At 38.1% G+C, this 19,842-nt stretch overlaps 1 protein-coding gene across 5 annotated transcripts in view; it reads right to left on the reverse strand.

The window, feature by feature from the left end:
• The window catches only part of triob (trio Rho guanine nucleotide exchange factor b), a 153,504-nt gene that overhangs the window by 47,061 nt on the left and 86,601 nt on the right, over positions 1 to 19,842 (reverse strand). For all 5 annotated transcript variants that reach the window (XM_084088832.1, XM_084088830.1, XM_084088831.1 and 2 more), the window contains exons 11-16: positions 19,126 to 19,248; positions 18,789 to 18,980; positions 15,390 to 15,559; positions 13,404 to 13,578; positions 7,164 to 7,359; positions 3,272 to 3,438 (exon numbers count right to left, since the gene is read on the reverse strand). In XM_084088832.1, the coding sequence (XP_083944958.1) occupies positions 3,272 to 3,438; positions 7,164 to 7,359; positions 13,404 to 13,578; positions 15,390 to 15,559; positions 18,789 to 18,980; positions 19,126 to 19,248 (1,023 nt within the window). The remainder of the gene's footprint in view (positions 1 to 3,271; positions 3,439 to 7,163; positions 7,360 to 13,403; positions 13,579 to 15,389; positions 15,560 to 18,788; positions 18,981 to 19,125; positions 19,249 to 19,842) is intronic.

Below are 19,842 nucleotides of genomic sequence, written 5' to 3' on the forward strand. Positions count from 1 at the left end.
AAAAACTTAATTTTTGATTGTAGGGGGACTTTAGACAGAGTTAAGTGTACTATACTTGGTAGCTGAAAGAAATGTTTGAAGTCCACACATCATCAATGCCTATTCAGAATTAAGTGACAGTATTCAGAAGTTAAGGTCACTGCACTGGTACTCATTTCATTTGTAAAAAGGTTAGCCAAATAAAACAGAGGTCAATTACATATTGAAATCTTAAGGGCACTATAAAAAAAACAGAGCTTGTTTAATTTTAAAGGTCAGAGAGAGGGTGAACTAAATTCTTCATTTTGTGTGGGAAACCATGACTAAAATGGGCAGAAGAGGGAAAAATGGTACAAAGTGTACAATACTGCCTTTCACAGTAAATCAAAAAGTGCTGTTTTCTGAAATGAGCTTTGGCAACTTCTAGTGTACTGTAAACAGGGAGATTGCATCAGTGGGGAAAGTGAGAAATATTTCATATTGACAGATGTGTTCTCTGACTCCACCCTTAGGTCTAAATTACAAGCTGTCTCCTGACACATTGACACACACTTTACACACCTGCTTTAGTGCTGATACACCGACAGTGACAGATAGCACAACTATGTTTCTTGCATAAAAGTAAATAAACACTGAAAACTGCCACACTGGCGCACATTTTCCCTGAAAAGCCAAAAAACCCCCCAAAAAAACATGATTACGTGTCTACTAACCACCACACACCCACTCAAATACTCCTTAAACCACACGGGCATCCCAGCTCCTCCACATCTCTAATCATTCCTTTCCTCTAGAGCGGTCCAGACAAAAATAAATATAAAATAATAAAATAAATAAATGAAAGGATGAAATGAGATTACCAGCTGCTCCTCCTGGCCTAGTTTTTCCTTCTCATTTTAAGCGTGCCCTGCGTTTCCATTCAGTTTCTGTATGTAGTCAGATCCACCACTCAAAACTGACTATTACCACTGCACTTCATTAACTATTAAAATGGCAGCATTAACAAGTTGTTAACAAACATTCTAAATTTCTTAATGGATCAGTAGTTAGTAGTTCAAATACTAATACATAAAACAAATATATAAACACTATGGGCCAGAAAATTCGACTGATCCTTGCCACAATCTCGGGTAGCAAGTCGATTCCCTTTAAGGGAAATTTCCGTAATTTATGAGACAACGCTTCCCCACCATTGACGGAATTTTCCGGCTGTCCGTGTTTTCACTGTTATACGGTAGGCACGCTATGACACATCTTCTGAAAGAGTACAGAACAACAAGAGTAAGCAGAAACAAGTGATAGCATATGTAAGCAGATGCACATGTAAAATAACGCGATCATCAACATTAAACAGCATATTAATCAAAACTGGCTAATGTTACTGAATGAAATGTCGACCCGGGACCAGCTATAGGACTGTGAAGGTTTGGGGGTGTTGATAGACTCAATCTACTCCATCTATATTTTGATCATGGCTCTGAATCCGATCCAGACATAGTCTTTGACAAAAATTTGAAAAACAAAACTATTTTTTTTGGGCTAAAGGCACAATAATTGACAAGATAATAAACTGACTTCTTCATTTCTTGACATGACATGGCTAGATTCAAATGGTCAATATCATTTATTAGGTTAGCTGTACACCTTAGAGATAATCACCATGTTTATAATAAAATCATCATATTTAAAAATATAACATTTATCATATAAAATACAATGTATTGTTACTGTGAAGCCCCCTTGTTATCTGATGTTCTCCACGAACATTGTTCTAAACTCAGGGGTGCAGAGGAAGTGGCGCAAATCGAAAGATCCTACTGACCTTGGTCTTTATCAATCCCTCCTCTCTTCCTTCTCTGCTAATATCTCTACTGCTAAAATGACTTACTATAACAACAAAATTAACAATTCTTCTGACTCTCGCATGCTTTTCAAAACCTTCTCCTCTCTTCTCAACCCTCCTCTTCCTCCATCAACCCTAACAGCTGACGATTTTGCCACATTCTTCATAAATAAAACCACCATCAGCGGCCAATTTACCAATCCACAATCTGACACACATTTTACCAGCTAACACACACATTCTACCCTCCTTCTCTTTGCTTTCAGGGGCAGAGGTCGCCAAACTCCTCCTTTCCAATCACCCTACTACCTGTCTGCTTGATCCTATTCCCACTAATCTACTTCAAGCCATTTCTTCCTCAGTTGTACCCGCACTCAATCAAATCATCAACACCTCTCTTCACGCTGGTACTTTTCCCACAGCATTTAAGCAGGCTCGGGTAACCGCACTGCTTAAGAAACCCACCCTAAATCCAGCACATCTGGAAATTACAGACCGGTATCTCCTCTTCCATTCGTCGCGAAAACACTTGAACGAGTTGTTTTCAACCAGATCTCTTCCTTCCTTACACAGAACAACCTCCTGGACAACAATCAGTCTGGTTTCAAAAGCGGACACTCAACTGAGACTGCCCTGCTCCCAGTAATTGAAGCTCTGAGACTGGCAAGAGCAGCTTCCAAATCCTCAGTTCTCATCCTGCTGGATCTGTCTGCTGCCTTTGACACAGTTAACCACCAGATCCTCCTGTCAATCCTAAAGATGAAGGGCATCTCGGGAACCGCACTCCAATGGTTCAAGTCTTACCTCTCAGGTAGGTACATACTGCATTAGATTAAACTGGGAAGGGTCATAGCACTTGCATATTGCTGTCCTATTGTTAGTTTAACTGCTTCCATTGTTCTCATTTGTAAGTCGCTTTGGATAAAAGCGTCTGCTAAATGAATAAATGTAAATGTGAAATGAATCCTACATGTATCTTTGTTAGTGAAACAAAAGACACTGCCTAAAATATTATGAGCTTAATTATCATTGTTTACTGGAAGGAGACACCGCCTATAAGTTACATCACAAAAAAAGAAATGCACATTGACAATGTAATAAACCTAAGATATGTAACAAAGCGTCAGAGGTATTAGTGTACAAGGCAGTGTCTGATTTTCAGCCTCAGTTTAGCCTACATTCACTACCCATGAGTCACTGCTCAGGTACAGACAGAGGAAATTCCCACCTCTAATATAAAATCTCTATTGGATAATTATTCATGACACATTAATTATGGCAGTGCGTTAGAAGGAACAAATCATACAATGGTTGTTTTGTTCTCAGCTGAGAAAGCTGTATCATGATCTGAAATGTAAACGTCTATGTCTATGTGTATGTGCCTGAGTGAGTTCTTGAGTGTGTGGGTGGGTGGACAGTGAGACAGACAGACAGACAGACAGATGTTACCTGTTTGACCTCGGCCTGTAAGTGTCGGAGCTGCACACACTGCTCCAGGTGTCGTCTGTGTTGTTCTGCGGCGGCGTCCACCTCCTGCTGCTTCTCATGCAAGAAATCTAACAGATCCTGCACTCGCGTCGCCATATCAACGTCACGGTCGCATAACAACTCCACACCTTCACAGAGAAGGACAAAGAGACATAGTGAGAGAGAGGCAAATGTGTAAATCTCCTCTGACACAAATAAATTGAGCGTTTGTCAAAATGGGTTTACAGTATCTCATAAAAGTGAGTACACCCCTCACATTTTAGTAAACATTTTAGTATATCTACTCAAGGGACAATACTATAGAAATGAAACTTGGATATATTTTAGAGTAGTCATTGTGCTGCTTGTATAGCAGTATATATTTACTGTCCTCTGAAAATAACTCAACATACAGCCATTATTGTCAAAATAGCTGGTAACAAAAGTGAGTACACCCTAAGTGATAATAGCTGTACGTCGTTTAACCATGCAAAGCCACATGTTCTATTCATCATGTTCATGTTTTTGTCTGCTTGACAGGACCATACAAATTGTTGTATCTTGTATTAGAGCAGTTACAATTTGTGCTTTGAGTACAATTCTCTCATACTGACCACCGGATGTTCAACATGGCACCTCATGGCAAATAACTCTCTAAGGATTTGAGAATTAGAATTGCTGCTCTCCACAAAGATGGCCTAGGCTATAAGAAGATTGGTAAAACCCTGAAACTGAGTTACAGTACAGGCCAGGGTCATACAGAGGTTTTCCAAGACGGGTTCCACTCGGAACAGGCCTCGCAAGGGTCAATCGAAGAAGTTGAGTCCTCTTCTGAAGCTGGCTCACAAGATGGCCCGCAAACAGTTTGCTGAAAGCAACCTGTCCAAGAGCATGAATTACTGGAACCATGTCCTGTGGTCTGAGATAAACTTGTTTGGCACAGATGGTGTCCAGAATGTGTGGCGATGCCCTGGTGAGGAGTACCAAGAAAATTGTGTCTTGCCTATAGTCAAGCGTGGTGGTGGTAGCATCATGGTCTGGGGCTGCATGAGTGCTGCTGGTACTGGGGAGCTGCACTTCATTGAGGGAAACATGGATTCCAACATGTACTGTGACATTCTGAAGCAGAGATTGATGCCCTCCCTTCAGAAACTGGGCCGAACGGCATGATAACGATCCCAAACACACCGCCAAGATGACAACTGCCTTGCTGAGGAAACTGAAGGTGATGGAGTGGCCAAGTATGTCTCTAGACCTGAACCCTATTGAGCACCTGTGGAGCGTCCTCAAGCGGAAGTTGGAGAAGCACCATGTGTCTAACATCCAGCAGCTTCGCGATGTCATTATGGAGGAGTGGAAGAGGATCCCAGCAACAACCTGTGCAGCTCTGGTGAATTCCATGGCCAGGAAGATTAAGGCAGTGCTAGATAACAATGGTGCTCACACAAAATATCTATTTATCTATCTGTCTGTCTTCTAAAATTCAAAATATTACCGAAAACTATAATGGCATATCATGACACTAAAATAACACTGATATACATACATTGAGAATCATCACTGAGACTGAATAATGACAATTACAAACGCAAAAATATTGCAAAATATTCATAATATGAAACTGTATACATGTTTTTCGCTGCTTTTTTCATTTAATGACATATGACGTGGACATGTTTTAAACAGGTTTCCTGAGTTTCACCCAAAAAGTTTGACTTATAAATTCTAGGATCTTTCACAGATCAAGGAAAGGAAATATCAACTGAATAAATAAGAAATAGCACCACATGCAAAGGCAGGATATGTTGGTAATCCGTAAGAAGACTTTAGTATGAGGACTTCATCAAGCCTGAGAGTGCTGGTAATTTTTGGCCAAGACATCAATTGGACGAGACAAAGACCAGATTAAAGAACACAGGCATTAGAGAGGCCACAATAAACATTGAGGAGAGAGGTGGAGGTTACAGGAATCAGGTGAATTATGATCCTAATTGTTCTTTCTCCAATCCCAAAAGTGATAGTTCACCTAAAAATGAACCTTCTGGCATCATTTACTCACCATCATGTCATTTCAAAGCTGTATGAATTTCTTCAGCAGAACACAAAAGAAACTATTTTAAAGAATGTTGAAAACCGAAGAGTTCTGGTTGACAACTTCCATTGTAACACTGATACATTTCTACAAAAAAAAAAAAAAAAAAAAAATGTTCCAATACAGGGTTGGAATGACATGAGGGTGAGTAAATGATGATACAATTAAACATTTTGGTGAACTAAAATATGCAAGGACAACTTCACAACAAATTAGCACTTTAGCACTTTGGTGCCATCAAAATTGCTTAGTTTGTTTAAGCATCCCGACAAGCCAGACACAGTTTGAGGATGCAGAAATGACACTTCAGCTTCAAGGGCATCAAACTGACATTTGCACCTACATTTCACTTCTGTAATGGGACATTTTGTGAAAATTTGATTTTATGTACAGTATAGGGATTTGATTTGGTTGCAGATAGACAGCTATGGCATTATCAGTTTTATTTGACACAATTACAAAGTTATTATTTCTTTGGAATAATGTGCACTGATAATTCACACACAATACAACCTGGAACATTTATGCAGGAAGTAAATGGGGTCAATTTTGATTTCTTGCTGTCTTTAAAGTCCAATTTGCCAGTAGAATACCATGAGAAAAATAAGCTAAATCAACATTGAAAATGATAGCTGACCTATAAAACAATCAGCATACAAAAGTGCAGATACCTGGGTCTTAGCACACACATTGTCACACACACAGACATACTCACATTTTACACCCGTAGCCCAGAGTTGCAATGGGCTAAAACTCTGAGAGTACTCCAGCTTTGCGTTTGTATATGTGCCTCCACAAAAGGATGCTAGTGAAAAGAGGATTCGTTTTGCTCTCTGCTATCTGTGCGTGCTATCAGATGTCAAATCTTGTCTGTGTATGTGTGTGTGTGTGACCAGTGATTTTGCTAGGCGGTGTGAGTCTATAGGATTACAGGGCCGTGTGGGAGGAAGGGAGGGAGGGTTGCTGGGTGTCTGGTTGGCCCAGCTGTGTTTGGCTTTAGAGTTTAGGGTTTAGCTGCGTCCTCTCCTACCCCTTAAGCCTGCTCTGAACTGACATACTAACACACACACACACACACGCACACACGCACACACACACACATCTCTGATGCCTCACGTGATCCTGTGACCGCAAAGGTCACACAAAGACATCATACAAAGATGGCTGGACAGATATCAAATGCATACACTACGGCTCAAAAGATTGTATTTAAGACTTTTTTCTTTTTGAAAGAAATCTCTTATGCTCACCAATGTTGCATTTATTTGATCAAACAATACAGAAAAACAGTAATATTGTGAAATATTATAACAATTTAAAAGACTGTTTTCTATTTGAATATAATTATAATGTAATTTATTCCTGTGATGGCAAAGCTGAATTTTCAGCAGCCATTACTCCATTATTTAGTGTCATTCAATCATAAAAAATAAAACAAAATACAAAAATTCACATTTTCCACAAAAATATCAAACAGAAAAAAATAATGTTTTCACAATTTAAAATAATAAGAACCATTATTAATAACTGAGCACCAAATCAATATCAATAGAATGAATTCTGAAGGATCATGTGACACTGAATACTGGAGTAATGATGCTGAAAATTCAGCTTTGCCATCACAGGGACAAATTACATTTTAAAATATATTCAAATACTGTTATTTTAAATTCGAACAATATTTGACAATATAACCGTTTTACTTCATTTTGGATTAAATACATTATTTTAGTGTTATTTAGATACTACTATAGTTTTATATGAGTGCTTATGTGTGCTCACCTGAGGCCTGAACTTCTGTGACGTACTGCAGGAGTTCCTGGCCCTGGTGTATGACATGGAATGTGAGGTTGTTCATGGTGAGAGCTTTATCAGCGTGATGTTGCAGTCTCTGCTCAGCTAGCGTTAGATCCTCAGTGTCAAACTCATTCATCTGCTGAGACAGCTCCTCATTCCACGACTCCAGGTCTGAGATGACCTACACAACAACACCATAATGAAGCATGCATAATGTATCAGTAATCATATCCTTGAACAAACACGTTTTTTAATCCAATTTATTAGTCTGAAAATGCAGTATTTGGAATACTGGAAGCAGTATTTAATTTAATATTTAAAATATATATAAAATAAAGCATTGAAAAAAATTATTATTCATGTACTGTATATGGACCATGCAAATACCATATTATAATTAATTAAGATTAAGATAAAACTAAGAATGTAAGGCTGAGGTATACATGTACAGTTTGTTCAATGGGTTGTACTTTTATGTAATTGCTGTGAAGGCATATTGGCTATAAAAATAAGACATTCCCAGAAATGAGGTTGAACATGCAAGAGAAAATGAACAACTTAATAGGCTATAAAGAGTTGCCCTGACAACAGGTGAGTAAAAACAGAAGCAACATGAATCAGAGAACAAGCGCTTGGCAAACAGTTCACTTCAGTCAATAAATTAGCAAATATCCACACTTCTAACATCACTTCATATAGAGCATATTCAAAGCTTTACAATGCAACTCACTAAATTATTCCTCAATAACAATACATAAGTCAAAACACAGTGCTTAAGTTCCTAAAAACACACCATTTGTCACTGATACAGCGATTTGGTAAAGTTTAAAGACATGATTTAAACAACTTATTCTCCCACATTCCTCTTGTCAAAAGTCACTCACTCTGCACTGTTGTGTGATTGAGAATTCCTCCTTCTCTAATTAAAATGAGCATTTTTCCCAGCTGTTCTGAGTGAAGCGTTGATGATGACTAGAGCAGGAACACAACCATTTTCTTTAAGGAGTAAATGTTTTCTTCAACGTGTGAGAGCAGCGTTTGGGAAATCACACGCCCACAACTGTACCTTCTGGCACCCTGCCGCCTTGACTGACATTGCCAATCCGCCCTGCTCTGAGTAACAACATTAAGTGTAACTAGGAGGAGTTCATCTACAATCGTCAACTACCATCCCATACATACTGGAAGTTATACTTGACATCAAACTATGCTGTCTTTGTACAGATTTCAGGCTGTGAAGACATCAATATTTACATGCTCTTTGTCTTGGTTTTACCTAATCTATCAGCAAAGTATCAGTGGCACGTGAGCACCTTCAAAAGTGGAATGTGATACTCCTTGATCTGTTTTGGATTATGTTACAGTGAGCGATATCACTTTTACTACAAAAGCCAACTCGTTTTGTGGACTCTGATTACATCATATTGGGTTTCCTATGAACAAAACATTCAGAACACAGCCACCAAAGGTCAATCGCAAAGAATGATGGGCTTACTGTGTCTTGCTGTGGTAGCAATTCAACACTCACCACTCAGATAATCAATGGAAATTTTTTTTAATCCAACAAACAGAAACACTCAGAAGACACAGCTAACCTCATATAAACTAAGACGATAACCGGTAGGGAATAGAACAAAACAGGGAGAATATATACATGGTGAACAAAACGAGACACAGATGAGACTAATACATACAGTAACTTCAGAAACAAACGAGGACATAACCAAGGAAACCGAAATTAAACAGAGCGGGGAAACAGGAACTAAAGAAAAAAATAACAGAATGTCAAAATACAAGTCCACATGACAGAACATAAATGTGACTTTATTCCCCCCTCCCAGAAGGTGTGTCCTCGCGCCATAACTGAAGGTCCAACAGTGTCAAAATAACAGAATGTCAAAATACAAGTCCACATGACAGAACATAAATGTGACTTTAAGAGGGGGTTTAGAAAGTGAGCGAGGAGCTGGTGACAGACAGAGCCGGTAGAGGGAGACACCACTGCGGAGCCGACGGAGGGAGGGAGGAGCCAGGGTGGAGCATTATTTAACAGTCGCAGCAGAACCTGGGTACCGACCGACGGAGGCAGATTCGGGAGATGTGGAGACCCAGGTGGAGCAGAGTGGAGCAGAGCTCAGCAGACCAGAGCAACGCCGGAGGGAGTGAGGACCAAGGTGGAGCCGGAGGGAAAGAGGAGCCTGGTGAAGCCGGAGAGTTGGACGGAGCTTGATAGGAAGGTGGAGCCGAGGAGCTGGATGACAACAGCGGAGATATTGGACTGGGCAGAGACAGCGAACTGGACAACACCAGGGAGTCGGGTGGGACCGAGTGGGATGCAGGAGCTTGTAGACTTGGCGGGAACATCGGAGGACGAAGGACTCCAGACAGAACTGGACCATCTAAACAGCTGGACAGGACTGTCAGAGGAGTGAGTTCAAGGGTATGACCTGGATCTTTGGACCATAAATCTATTAGCCAATGGTCTGCTCATGGCTCTAGGATGGACAGGACAGGATACGCACACTCTGGTGACAAGCTCTGTCCTCGGAGCGTAGCCGAGGGGACATAGTAGTATGTTGGGACATAGTAGCAAACTTTGGCTTCGGGACGGACATGTTGGCTGGCTCTGGCTCCATAGCAGGAGTGGGCTCTAGCGTGGGTTCCATGGCGGGCATACCTACTCCACAAACTCAAGAGGAAGGTGTGCCTTGAATTTCTTATTGAGGCTTCTGCGATAAAACATGCAGATGGAGCAGTCCAGGTAGTGAGTAGTGAGCCAGGTCAAGAAAATCTCTCATGTGATTCTCGAGGGAACATTCTCGAGGAGGATGAGCACTGCTAGCAAGTACACACACACACATACATATATATATATATATATATATATATATATATATATATATATATATATATATATATATATATATATTTATTTATTTATTTTTCCTTGTGAGGGCAAGTTATTCTGTCATGCTGTGGTAGCAATCCAACATGCAGGGCTCAGATAATCAATGAAAGCAGGTAGAATATATACATGGTGAACAAAACGTATAATATGTAATACATAGCTATAGAAACACATGAGGACATACTGTAATCAGTAACTAAGGAAACTGAAACAGAATGGGGAAATAGAAACTAAAGGAAACAGAACAGAATTTGACAGTCCACATAGTTTGCCAAGGAAGGGCAGGAAAAAATATAAGTCACTTAACAAAAACTGTCAATGTTAAAATATCTATTGTAAAATATATTTTTTTTTTACTTGTGAATGGCCGTCAATGGAGAGACATTTTGCCTGAATAATAATGTAGTTACAATATCATACCAGCAGGGACAAAAAGCCCAGGTGAAAAAGACGTACTATTAAATATATAAAAAATGTACTTGAGTATGTTTTTAGTACAATACAAATATACTTTAATGCATTTTTAATACATTTAACAGTACGTCTTTTTCACCTGGGAGCCCATGATATCTAATCAAATCTTAAGCATTTGGTCATATTACAACAATGGTCCAGCTTTATATTAGGTGCCTTTAACTACTATGTAATTACGTCAGAAAAAAAGCTAAATAAATAAATAATTGTTATAATGTACTTATTGTGTTCATGTTTTATTGCAAAACACTTGCTGCTACTGAGGTGGAATATGGTTAGGGTTATGGACAGGTTTTGTAGTATGGTTATGTTTAAGCATAGGTTAAGGGTAGGTAAGGTAAGGGTCAACAGTAGAGATGCGCGATTTAGATACACATAAGTACCAGAAAAAAACACACACAAAAAAAACAAAAACATTTAAACTTTGTAAATACACACTGATGTCTATAGAAGCAGCAATAATAATCTGTTCAATTATAATTTGAGGACGTGTTTTATTCATATCAGATACACATTGTATATGTTACTATACAGTTTACTCTAATCTTCTCCCAGTCCACCCATCAATTACTTTCATGTATTTCGGGAGAAGTGGGTGAATTTACGTGATGTAAATCTAACAGATCCGATTTTCTAAATTGCGGTGCAAACTAACATAGCGGCAGCCTTCACGCGTTATAGATAACATGGATCATTATAAAGGCCAAGCAAATCTGGATATAGGCTTTATTAGTTTATTGTCATATACATACAGAGCTTCTCAAACACTCCCACATGGTACTTTTCTTTCTTTCCTTCCTTCCTTCTGTTTTGTTTTTAATTCTCCTCTTTGAAATTTCTTTTTATTTTGCCTCCATTGATACGTAAACAAGTGGAGCCCGCAACTGTGTAGCTTAATGAGAGTCTGCGAATTAGTGCCTGATGAAAAAGTAAGCTTTTAACACGTTAATATTTCCATCATTAATGATTTAAATCATCAATTGCAATGATGGCCCGCCCGCCCCGCAGATTATCCACAGTGTCCACAGATATATCCGCGAGCCGCACATCACAAGTATTGTATTAAATGATTAATTTAAATGTTAGTACATAGTAGCCAAAATCACTTAATAATATAAGACCACAGTTATTAAATAGGTTGTTTCATGTTGACTCTAATAGCTTGATAAAGTGATACTGATTAGATAAAGCTGTCGGTTTCTTAAACACCCTTTTTAAAAAAATGTGACTCATTTTCACACATCCAGAGACACAAACCTCCATGACTCATGGTGCAGGCTGTGAGAAGAGCAGACATGATGGCTTTCTCTTTGCTCAAGGCTTCTGCTCAGATTCTCTGAGATCACTGGATTTTGTCTTTTAGCACTTTCTTCCTTTGATCAGATCAAAACGGATGAGAAAGCACGTGGTATATAGCCTTCTACCTCACAATTGACGCAGTACTGAAAACTCAAACTTATTTAATCATGGAGGGATGACTGTTGGATATGAGTTAAAAAATATCTGAGAGCAATATTCTAATTTAAAAAAAACAAAACAAAACAAATAGGTTCTTAAAATAAAACACTTTAATTTGTTAATATAATTCTAAACTGCACTGGCCAAGTAATATGCAAAAATATTAACATGACATAGGATAATTAGAAAAATTGAAAATCACTTCTGTGACTACAAACTAATTTTGCACCAAAACAGAAAGTGTCACGGTTTTCATTCTGCTTTCTTTGTGTTGTGTTCCTTGGTTGTTAATTAGCCCTGTCTTACTCTGTCCCCTGTCAGTTTGTCACCATGGTTACATTTTGATTTCAGTATTTAGTTCAGGTGTGAACTCATGTATTTAAGCCATGTATTTAGTCCTGTTCAGTTATCTGTCATTAGCCCTATTCACACGGGATTAGTATTACCTGGTGAACTTTAGTCATTTGTAATAATTGCGGAGGTTGTCTGTGATCTTAATCCCGTGCGAATCGGCCATGTCTGTAATTTGTAAAATTATCTACCATATTTCACCAAACACAGAGGTCCTGTGATAATATTAGTCCCGTGTGAATGGGCAAATCCTCTGTGATTTGGCCAGGATTTGGTCGTTTATTATTTTTTTCAAGGTTTTTGTTTCCTGTGCGCCTTTTTATCAATCTTTTGCGAAGAATGGAGGCTGCGTTGGAGTGTTTTGATAGTAATTTGGGTGCTGGGTCATATCTCTATACAGTGTATAGGGGGAGGGGGGGTCCCCAGATAATACTCTTGTGCGTATAGGTTTGTTTTTGCAATTTATTGTTTTTTCTGTTCTTGTTTTTTGAATTCCTGAGAAACCTGAGTATTTCTGTTAGTTTGAGTTTATCAATAAAGATTGTTTAATAAAGTTTGTTATCAATAAAGACTTTATAGCTGAATAAAATTTATTTCATTTTTGATGATCTTTACAGTTACTGAACTGAACTGAATCAACACTGAACTGAGCTGAACAATTACAATATTTTCTTTTTAGAGCTGCTTTACAGCAGAATTGATGTTTATCCCTGTAAAGCTGCTTTGAAACAATGTGTATTGTATAAAGCGCTATATTAATAAAGGTGACAACTTCTGCAGTGCTTGAGCGTTGATCAGCTAATCGTGATAATTGTTTTGATGTGGTCAATTATTTAGCAAATGTGTAACTGAGCGTCTGCTATTTATTCAGATTCTCAAGACATCTGAAAGTGTGAAGAATGATGATGAAAAAAAATTCCCCACCAATTTCCCTCCCCTATGCCTGCAACGCGTCAATTGAGAACCGCTTGTCTTGACTGTTAAGATCCATTCTTTACAACAAAATCAGTGGGTTGTCGAACTGTCAGACTCACATCAATGGCATCTCGTTCAAAGATCCTGAGCTGGAGGAAAAGCTCTAGTTTGATCTTCCGTTCCTGAAACAGCTCCTCCATCTGAGCCTGGGCCTCGTCCAGCTGCTGCAGGACACTCTCAATGTGAGCCATCGAGCTGTTGTGAGGAGTCTTATTGCTGGAGATTGCAGAGTCTCTACAGTCAGAAAGAAGAGTATAAGAGACAAGATCTGATCTCCATTGAAGTATACCATTTAACTTCAATGAAGCGTTTTAGGAATTGAATCAATTAAGTGTGTGAGTGTTACTGTGGTTTACAGTAGGAGTTGCAGCTCTATGTTCTCATTTTAACGAAAATATTTCTTTAAAGACGAGTCTAATTTAGTGTTATTTAACAGTGTATGTGCCCCGTATCAATTTTAAATTGGTATATTTAATAAAGTGTACTATACTATATACAAAATCAGCTTGAATGTTTATATTATTGCAAAATATAAATTGTATTATTGCACATCTCTCTATAAAGTTGGATGTGTAGGTATTTCCAACTTTACACACATACATTCAGTATACTAATGCAAAGAGATATATACTGTATACCATATAGAACATTTTAACTGCTTGTTTATATTATCACATAATGTAACTATTATCGCCCAGCTCTAATCTGCTAAATACGACTATAAGGCATGAATATAAATCTATTATAAACATTAACTTCATGATTTTCTGCAAAGCTGCTTCGAATCAATGTGTATTATGAAAAGCACTATACAAATATTGAGTGAAATGGATAAACTGTAAACGTGTGTGTAATTTTGTGTGTACACCACAGAGTAGGTCAGGTGTTGTTTTTTACTATCCCAGCTGGCATGTGACCAACCTTCAGCACTGAAATGTGGTTGAAATAATGTTAGGTGGCTCAGTTTTGAAAAATAGTAATAATAAATGAAACAATGTTGCAAATAGCTTTATAATTAAAAAGATTAACAAAATCCTTATAATTAAACATTCCATTTTTTCGTTTTGCAAAATTCTCAACAGTGAATTTGGGAAGACTGTGGAATCTCTGTAGATATAGAACTGAATAATGGACGTGTTAGAGTCACAGATTTACAGGTGTTTCACCACAGTTTCTTCAAAATAAGATAAGTTGTAATCACAGATTTGTAAATTGTTAGTGTTTGTGATGTGCATGGTTTTGTAGCCTGCTAAATTTGCTCTATTATTAACTAGTTTCTCCTTATGGAGGATCCCTTTACCACTCTACAGATAAAGCGTTGTCGGGAAAATTCGGTTTGTGTATCTACCCCGAAGTGATACAACTCTGTATCAAAATGTTAAGGCCAGACAAGTAGTTTTTTAAGGCTTGGTTTGTACTGTAGGGAATTACAAACCTGCGCACATATATTCAAACGCGCATACCAATAGACTGAACTCGTAATACGCATGTGCACGCCATCAGCATTCTCACAGGTTTCGCGTTTAAAGTCTGTATAGAGTTTCCTGTTAAAACGGTGTCGTGTTAGCGGCCCCTAAGTTAATAACTAATGATCGTTGCGATGGAAGTGAATCAATCAAATTAACTTTAGCTGGCAAATAACTTTATTCAAGAACTGCTATAAAGCCAAAACAATCTCTGTTACTTTAAACTATCCTTGTATCTCTGTAAAGCCGCTTTGGAACAATCTACATTGTTAAAAGCGCTATATACTGTAAATGAGGATGACTTGACTTGACTTGACTTGACTATTAATAAAACCTGAAAAACCTGCATTGGTTTCACTAGTTTCATAAAGTGCCCAAATAATCTAACAAAAATTCACAATAATGGAAAAAGCATCTGTGGGGTTAGAGTTTAGTAATTATAATTAATACAACAGACGTCAATGGGATGCCGAGGCCATTACATGATGTGCATATGTGTTTGTGTTTGTCAGAATTCTCATGACAACAAGTGAACGTCACTTTTTTCCACTTAACTAATGTTTTCTCATTGGTCAATACCTGAGCTGCTGGATGAGATCCTCTCCTTCTTTAATAACATTGACGGTGACCTGCAGGGTGGTTTGCTGTTGCTGACCAAAACGTTTGATCAGCTCCTGCACAGCCTCGACTGACTCAGCATAAACATCATCCAGCAACTCCTTCTGAAGTTCCTCCAACCATGTCCACAGCTGCAAAAGAATGACATCATCACCAGCCAATCAGATTAGCAACTTCACAATGTTATGATCTGTGTAGATCCATGGGTCTCTTCAAACAAATAACAACCGTTCTAAAATTAAATATCAAAATGCACAAACATGACAATACAAACAGCCAGACGCACTTAGGCTGCCACCGAACGGCTGGTGTTGTTATTTCCTGTGAAAGGCCTTCGTCTTGTGTGAGCTCACAGGATTAGCCATCTGCCTGTGTTGGCATGTCAAAGAGTGTATCTCTTGCCACAGCAGGCCATGCTCAGTCCTTCCACACCTCCCCATTGTCTTTTTCCATCTCCACCTTTCTCTTTTTCCAAAACTCCAGCCTTCAACCCTTTATCATTACTCATCCCGTTATAAAACACACTCTCAGAAACAAAGATGTCTGCATAACCCAGCCTGCTACATATAGCAGATGGCTAACATTACGCCATATGGAAGCATTAAAGAGAGCATTGTTTGTTCGTATTAAGTATGTCATGAATGTACACACTGTCTATTCATTGTTGTCCAGTACAAAAAAAACAAAAAAACACTAACCGTAACGAAACTTAAGTTTAATATTTGCAAGTGAGACTACTATACAGTATATATATATATATATATATATATATATTGCATATGAATTAATTATAATAATAATGACATTCTGGGTCAGGTTCAAACCCATATTATTCACATGTGACAACCACTATGCCATGGCTTCAACTTTTCATAAATTGTTCTAAACCTGTCCTGTATTTTTCAAGTATATTTTCAAAGATTGTGTACATAACTGTTACATAATATTCATGAATATTCAAACCTACATTACTGACATGAGCACCGTGACTCAATGTCTCTGGAGCATGTAGGATAACCACTACCAGTGCTTCACATTTTGGATGTCTCCCTCATTGGTCACGCCAAATTCAAGTCTTGCAACCTCTAGTAATGAGCTGATGAATTGAATCAGGTGTTTTTTAAAAACTCTTTCAAAACTAATCCTGTATTTTTCAAGTACATTTTCAAATACTGTGCAATTATGTTGCAAATATACTTTCATCTTTGAAAGTGAAGACATAAAAAAATAATAATAATAAGATAAATGAATGAATGAATTAAAGGATAAGTTCACTTCAGAATTAAAATTTCCTGATAATTTACTCACCCCCACGTCACCCAAGATGTTCATGTGTTTCTTTCTTAGGTCGAAAAGAAATTAAGTTTTTTGAGGAAAGCATTCCAGGATTTTTCTCCATAAAGTGGACTTCAACAGGGACCAACGGTTTGAAGGTCCAAATTGCAGTTTAAATGAAGCTTCAAAGGGCTCTACTCGATCCCAGCCAAGTAATAAGGGTATTATCTAGCCAAACGATCGGTCATAAAAAAATTAATAAAATAAATAAATATATATATATATATATATATATATATATACAGGTGCTGGTCATAAAATTAGAATATCATCAAAAAGTTGATTTATTTCAAGAATTCAACTTAACAGGTGAAACTAATATATTATATAGACTCATTACATGCAAAGTGAGATATTTCAAGCCTTTATTTGTTATAATTTTGATGATTATGGCTTATGAAACCCACAAAATCAAAATCCCAGAAAATTAGAATATTACATGAAATCACACAGTAATTACACAGTGATACCATGGTCATTGAACCAGGTTTTGGTTCTTTTGGCAGTGTGGGCAGGTGCAAATCCTGCTGGAAAATGAAGGAAGCATGAAGTGCTCTGGAAATGTCCTGGTAGACGGCTGCGTTGACTCTGGATTTAATAAAGCACAGTGGACCAAAGTCCTCTTTTCCGATGAGAGCAAATTTTGCATCTCATTTGGAAACCAAGGTCCCAGAGTCTGGAGGAAGAATGGAGAGGCACACAATCAAAGATGCTTGAAGTCCAGTGTGAAGTTTCCACAGTCTGTGTTGGTTTGGGGAGCCATGTCATCGGCTGGTGTTGGTCCACTGTGCTGTCCACTCAACGCAGCCGTCTACCAGGACATTTTCAGAGCACTTCATGCTTCCTTCAGCAGACAAGCTTTATGGAGATGATGACTTCATTTTCCAGCAGGATTTGCACCTGCCCACACTGCCAAAAGAACCAAAACCTGGTTCAATGACATGGTATCACTGTGTAATTACTGTGTGATTTCATGTAATATTCTAATTTTCTGGGATTTTGATTTTGTGGGTTTCATAAGCTGTAAGCCATAATCATCAAAATTATAACAAATAAAGGCTTGCGATATCTCACTTTGCATGTAATGAGTCTATATAATATATTAGTTTCACCTGTTAAGTTGAATTCTTGAAATAAATCAACTTTTTGATGATATTCTAATTTTATGACCAGCACCTGTATATATATAATATATATATACTTTTTAACCACAAATGCTCATCTTGCACGTCCACGACTTCATGCATTCCGTAATCACGTTGGAAAGGTCAAGCGTGACGTAGGTGGGGAATGTAGGGTAGGGTGAAAAACTCCATCTCATTTTCTCCTCCAACTTCAACATCGTTGTTTTACCTTTTATTTATTTATTTTTTTTGTAAAGGGAGTTTGACTTAGTCTTTGCACGTTCGCTTTGTAAACACTAGGTCGGTACTTCCGCATATGTCACGCGTGACCTTTCAATGTTAAAAAGTATATAAATGTTTATTTATTTTAGAAAATGACAGATCATTTCACTAGATAAGACCCTTATTCCTCGGCTGGGATCATGTAGAGCCCTTTCAAGCTGAATTGAATCTGCTACTGTATTTGGACCTTCAACCCGTTGATAACCGTTGAAGACCACTGTATGGAGAAAAATCCTGGAATGTTTTCCTCAAAAACCTTAATTTCTTTTTGACTGAAGAAAGAAAGACATGGATATCTTGGATGATGTGGGGGTGAGTATATTATAAGGACATTTTAATTCTGAAGTGAACTAATCCTTTAAATGATTAATTAATAAAATAATATTGTGGGCCAAGTTCAAACACATGAGTACCGTGTCTCAATGTGTCCAGAGCATGTGTGATAACCACTATACCATGGCTCCAAATTATTAAAACTTTCTAAAAAGTCCAAGAAACTGTCCAAGACTGTGAATGTTAAATCATATTCTGGAACATATTTCTGTCTAGTAGAATACAGGCACAACCCACACATATCAACACCCACCAACACCAATTTCTACTCTCTTCCAAGACTTACCTCTTTGCTGTGAGTGTGGAAAGCCACAGACATGTCGAGCAGGACTTTACGCTGTTCAACGCGTCTTACGAAATCCTGGATCCGGTCCTCCAGCTGATGTGCGGCCTGGTAGATCTCCTCAGGGTCACACTCGCCTGTCTGAGCCAGCTGCTCTGCCGCCTCCAGGAGTTTATCTGCATTCGTGTAGGTGTTCTGAGAAACACGCAGCAGTTTGGATGTTAATATGCATTTGACTAATTTCTGAGGTGGCCTAAAAAGTTTTGAATCTGGGAGGAGAACAGTAGATAGCCAGATGGACAGCAGCCAAAGCGATGCTCTTACATCTGTTCCTCCTTACCTGAGCCACTTCTTCAAAGTCCTCGTGACGTTTCTGTAATGCTCGAGCCCTGTGCAGAGACTTCCCCACTCCTGTGTGCTTACTCAAGAATGCCTCGCCATGGTTTTCAATCCAGTCTAGAACCTGCGAGAAGAAGAATATAACCATATGTTGCTGAGAGGGTCAGAAGGACCACCACCTGCCTCATAAAAAGCCATCCGAAATGAGTCATGATATTATACACATATTTCAGCTGAGGATTTTGTCAAAAACCAATGTGAAAATACACAAAACAACATTTATTTGTTACTACTGTAAAATGTAATTAAAGTGTAGTGTATACACTTAGGACCTAATATTTTGAAATAAATTAAGGGTACACTATGTAACTCTTGTGTTTAAAAAACAAAATTGCATGCATTTTGTGGAAGAACATTGTTTTGGTTGTGCTTTGGCTCTGCGTGACTGTGCGAATGAATATGAGCCTTCACAACAGATACTACTTTACAAGGAACTCTGTTAGAGAGTTACATATGGCAATTTATCTGTTCAATAAAACACTTTACTCACTTGTTGAGCAATAAAAACACCATATCGCTTTTACAACATTTCAAATGCCTGTTCTCGCCATCTCTGACAAGCCAAGCCAATGTTGATTCTCATTTTATTACAAGCTTTGTTGTGTTCTCTTTTTGCCAGCAGATTCTCCTCTGTTTATCTTATTTTGAAATGGGTTAT

This window comes from Abramis brama (genome assembly GCF_963993115.1).
Source record: "Abramis brama genome assembly, chromosome: 17".
Lineage (NCBI taxonomy): Eukaryota > Metazoa > Chordata > Actinopteri > Cypriniformes > Leuciscidae > Abramis > Abramis brama.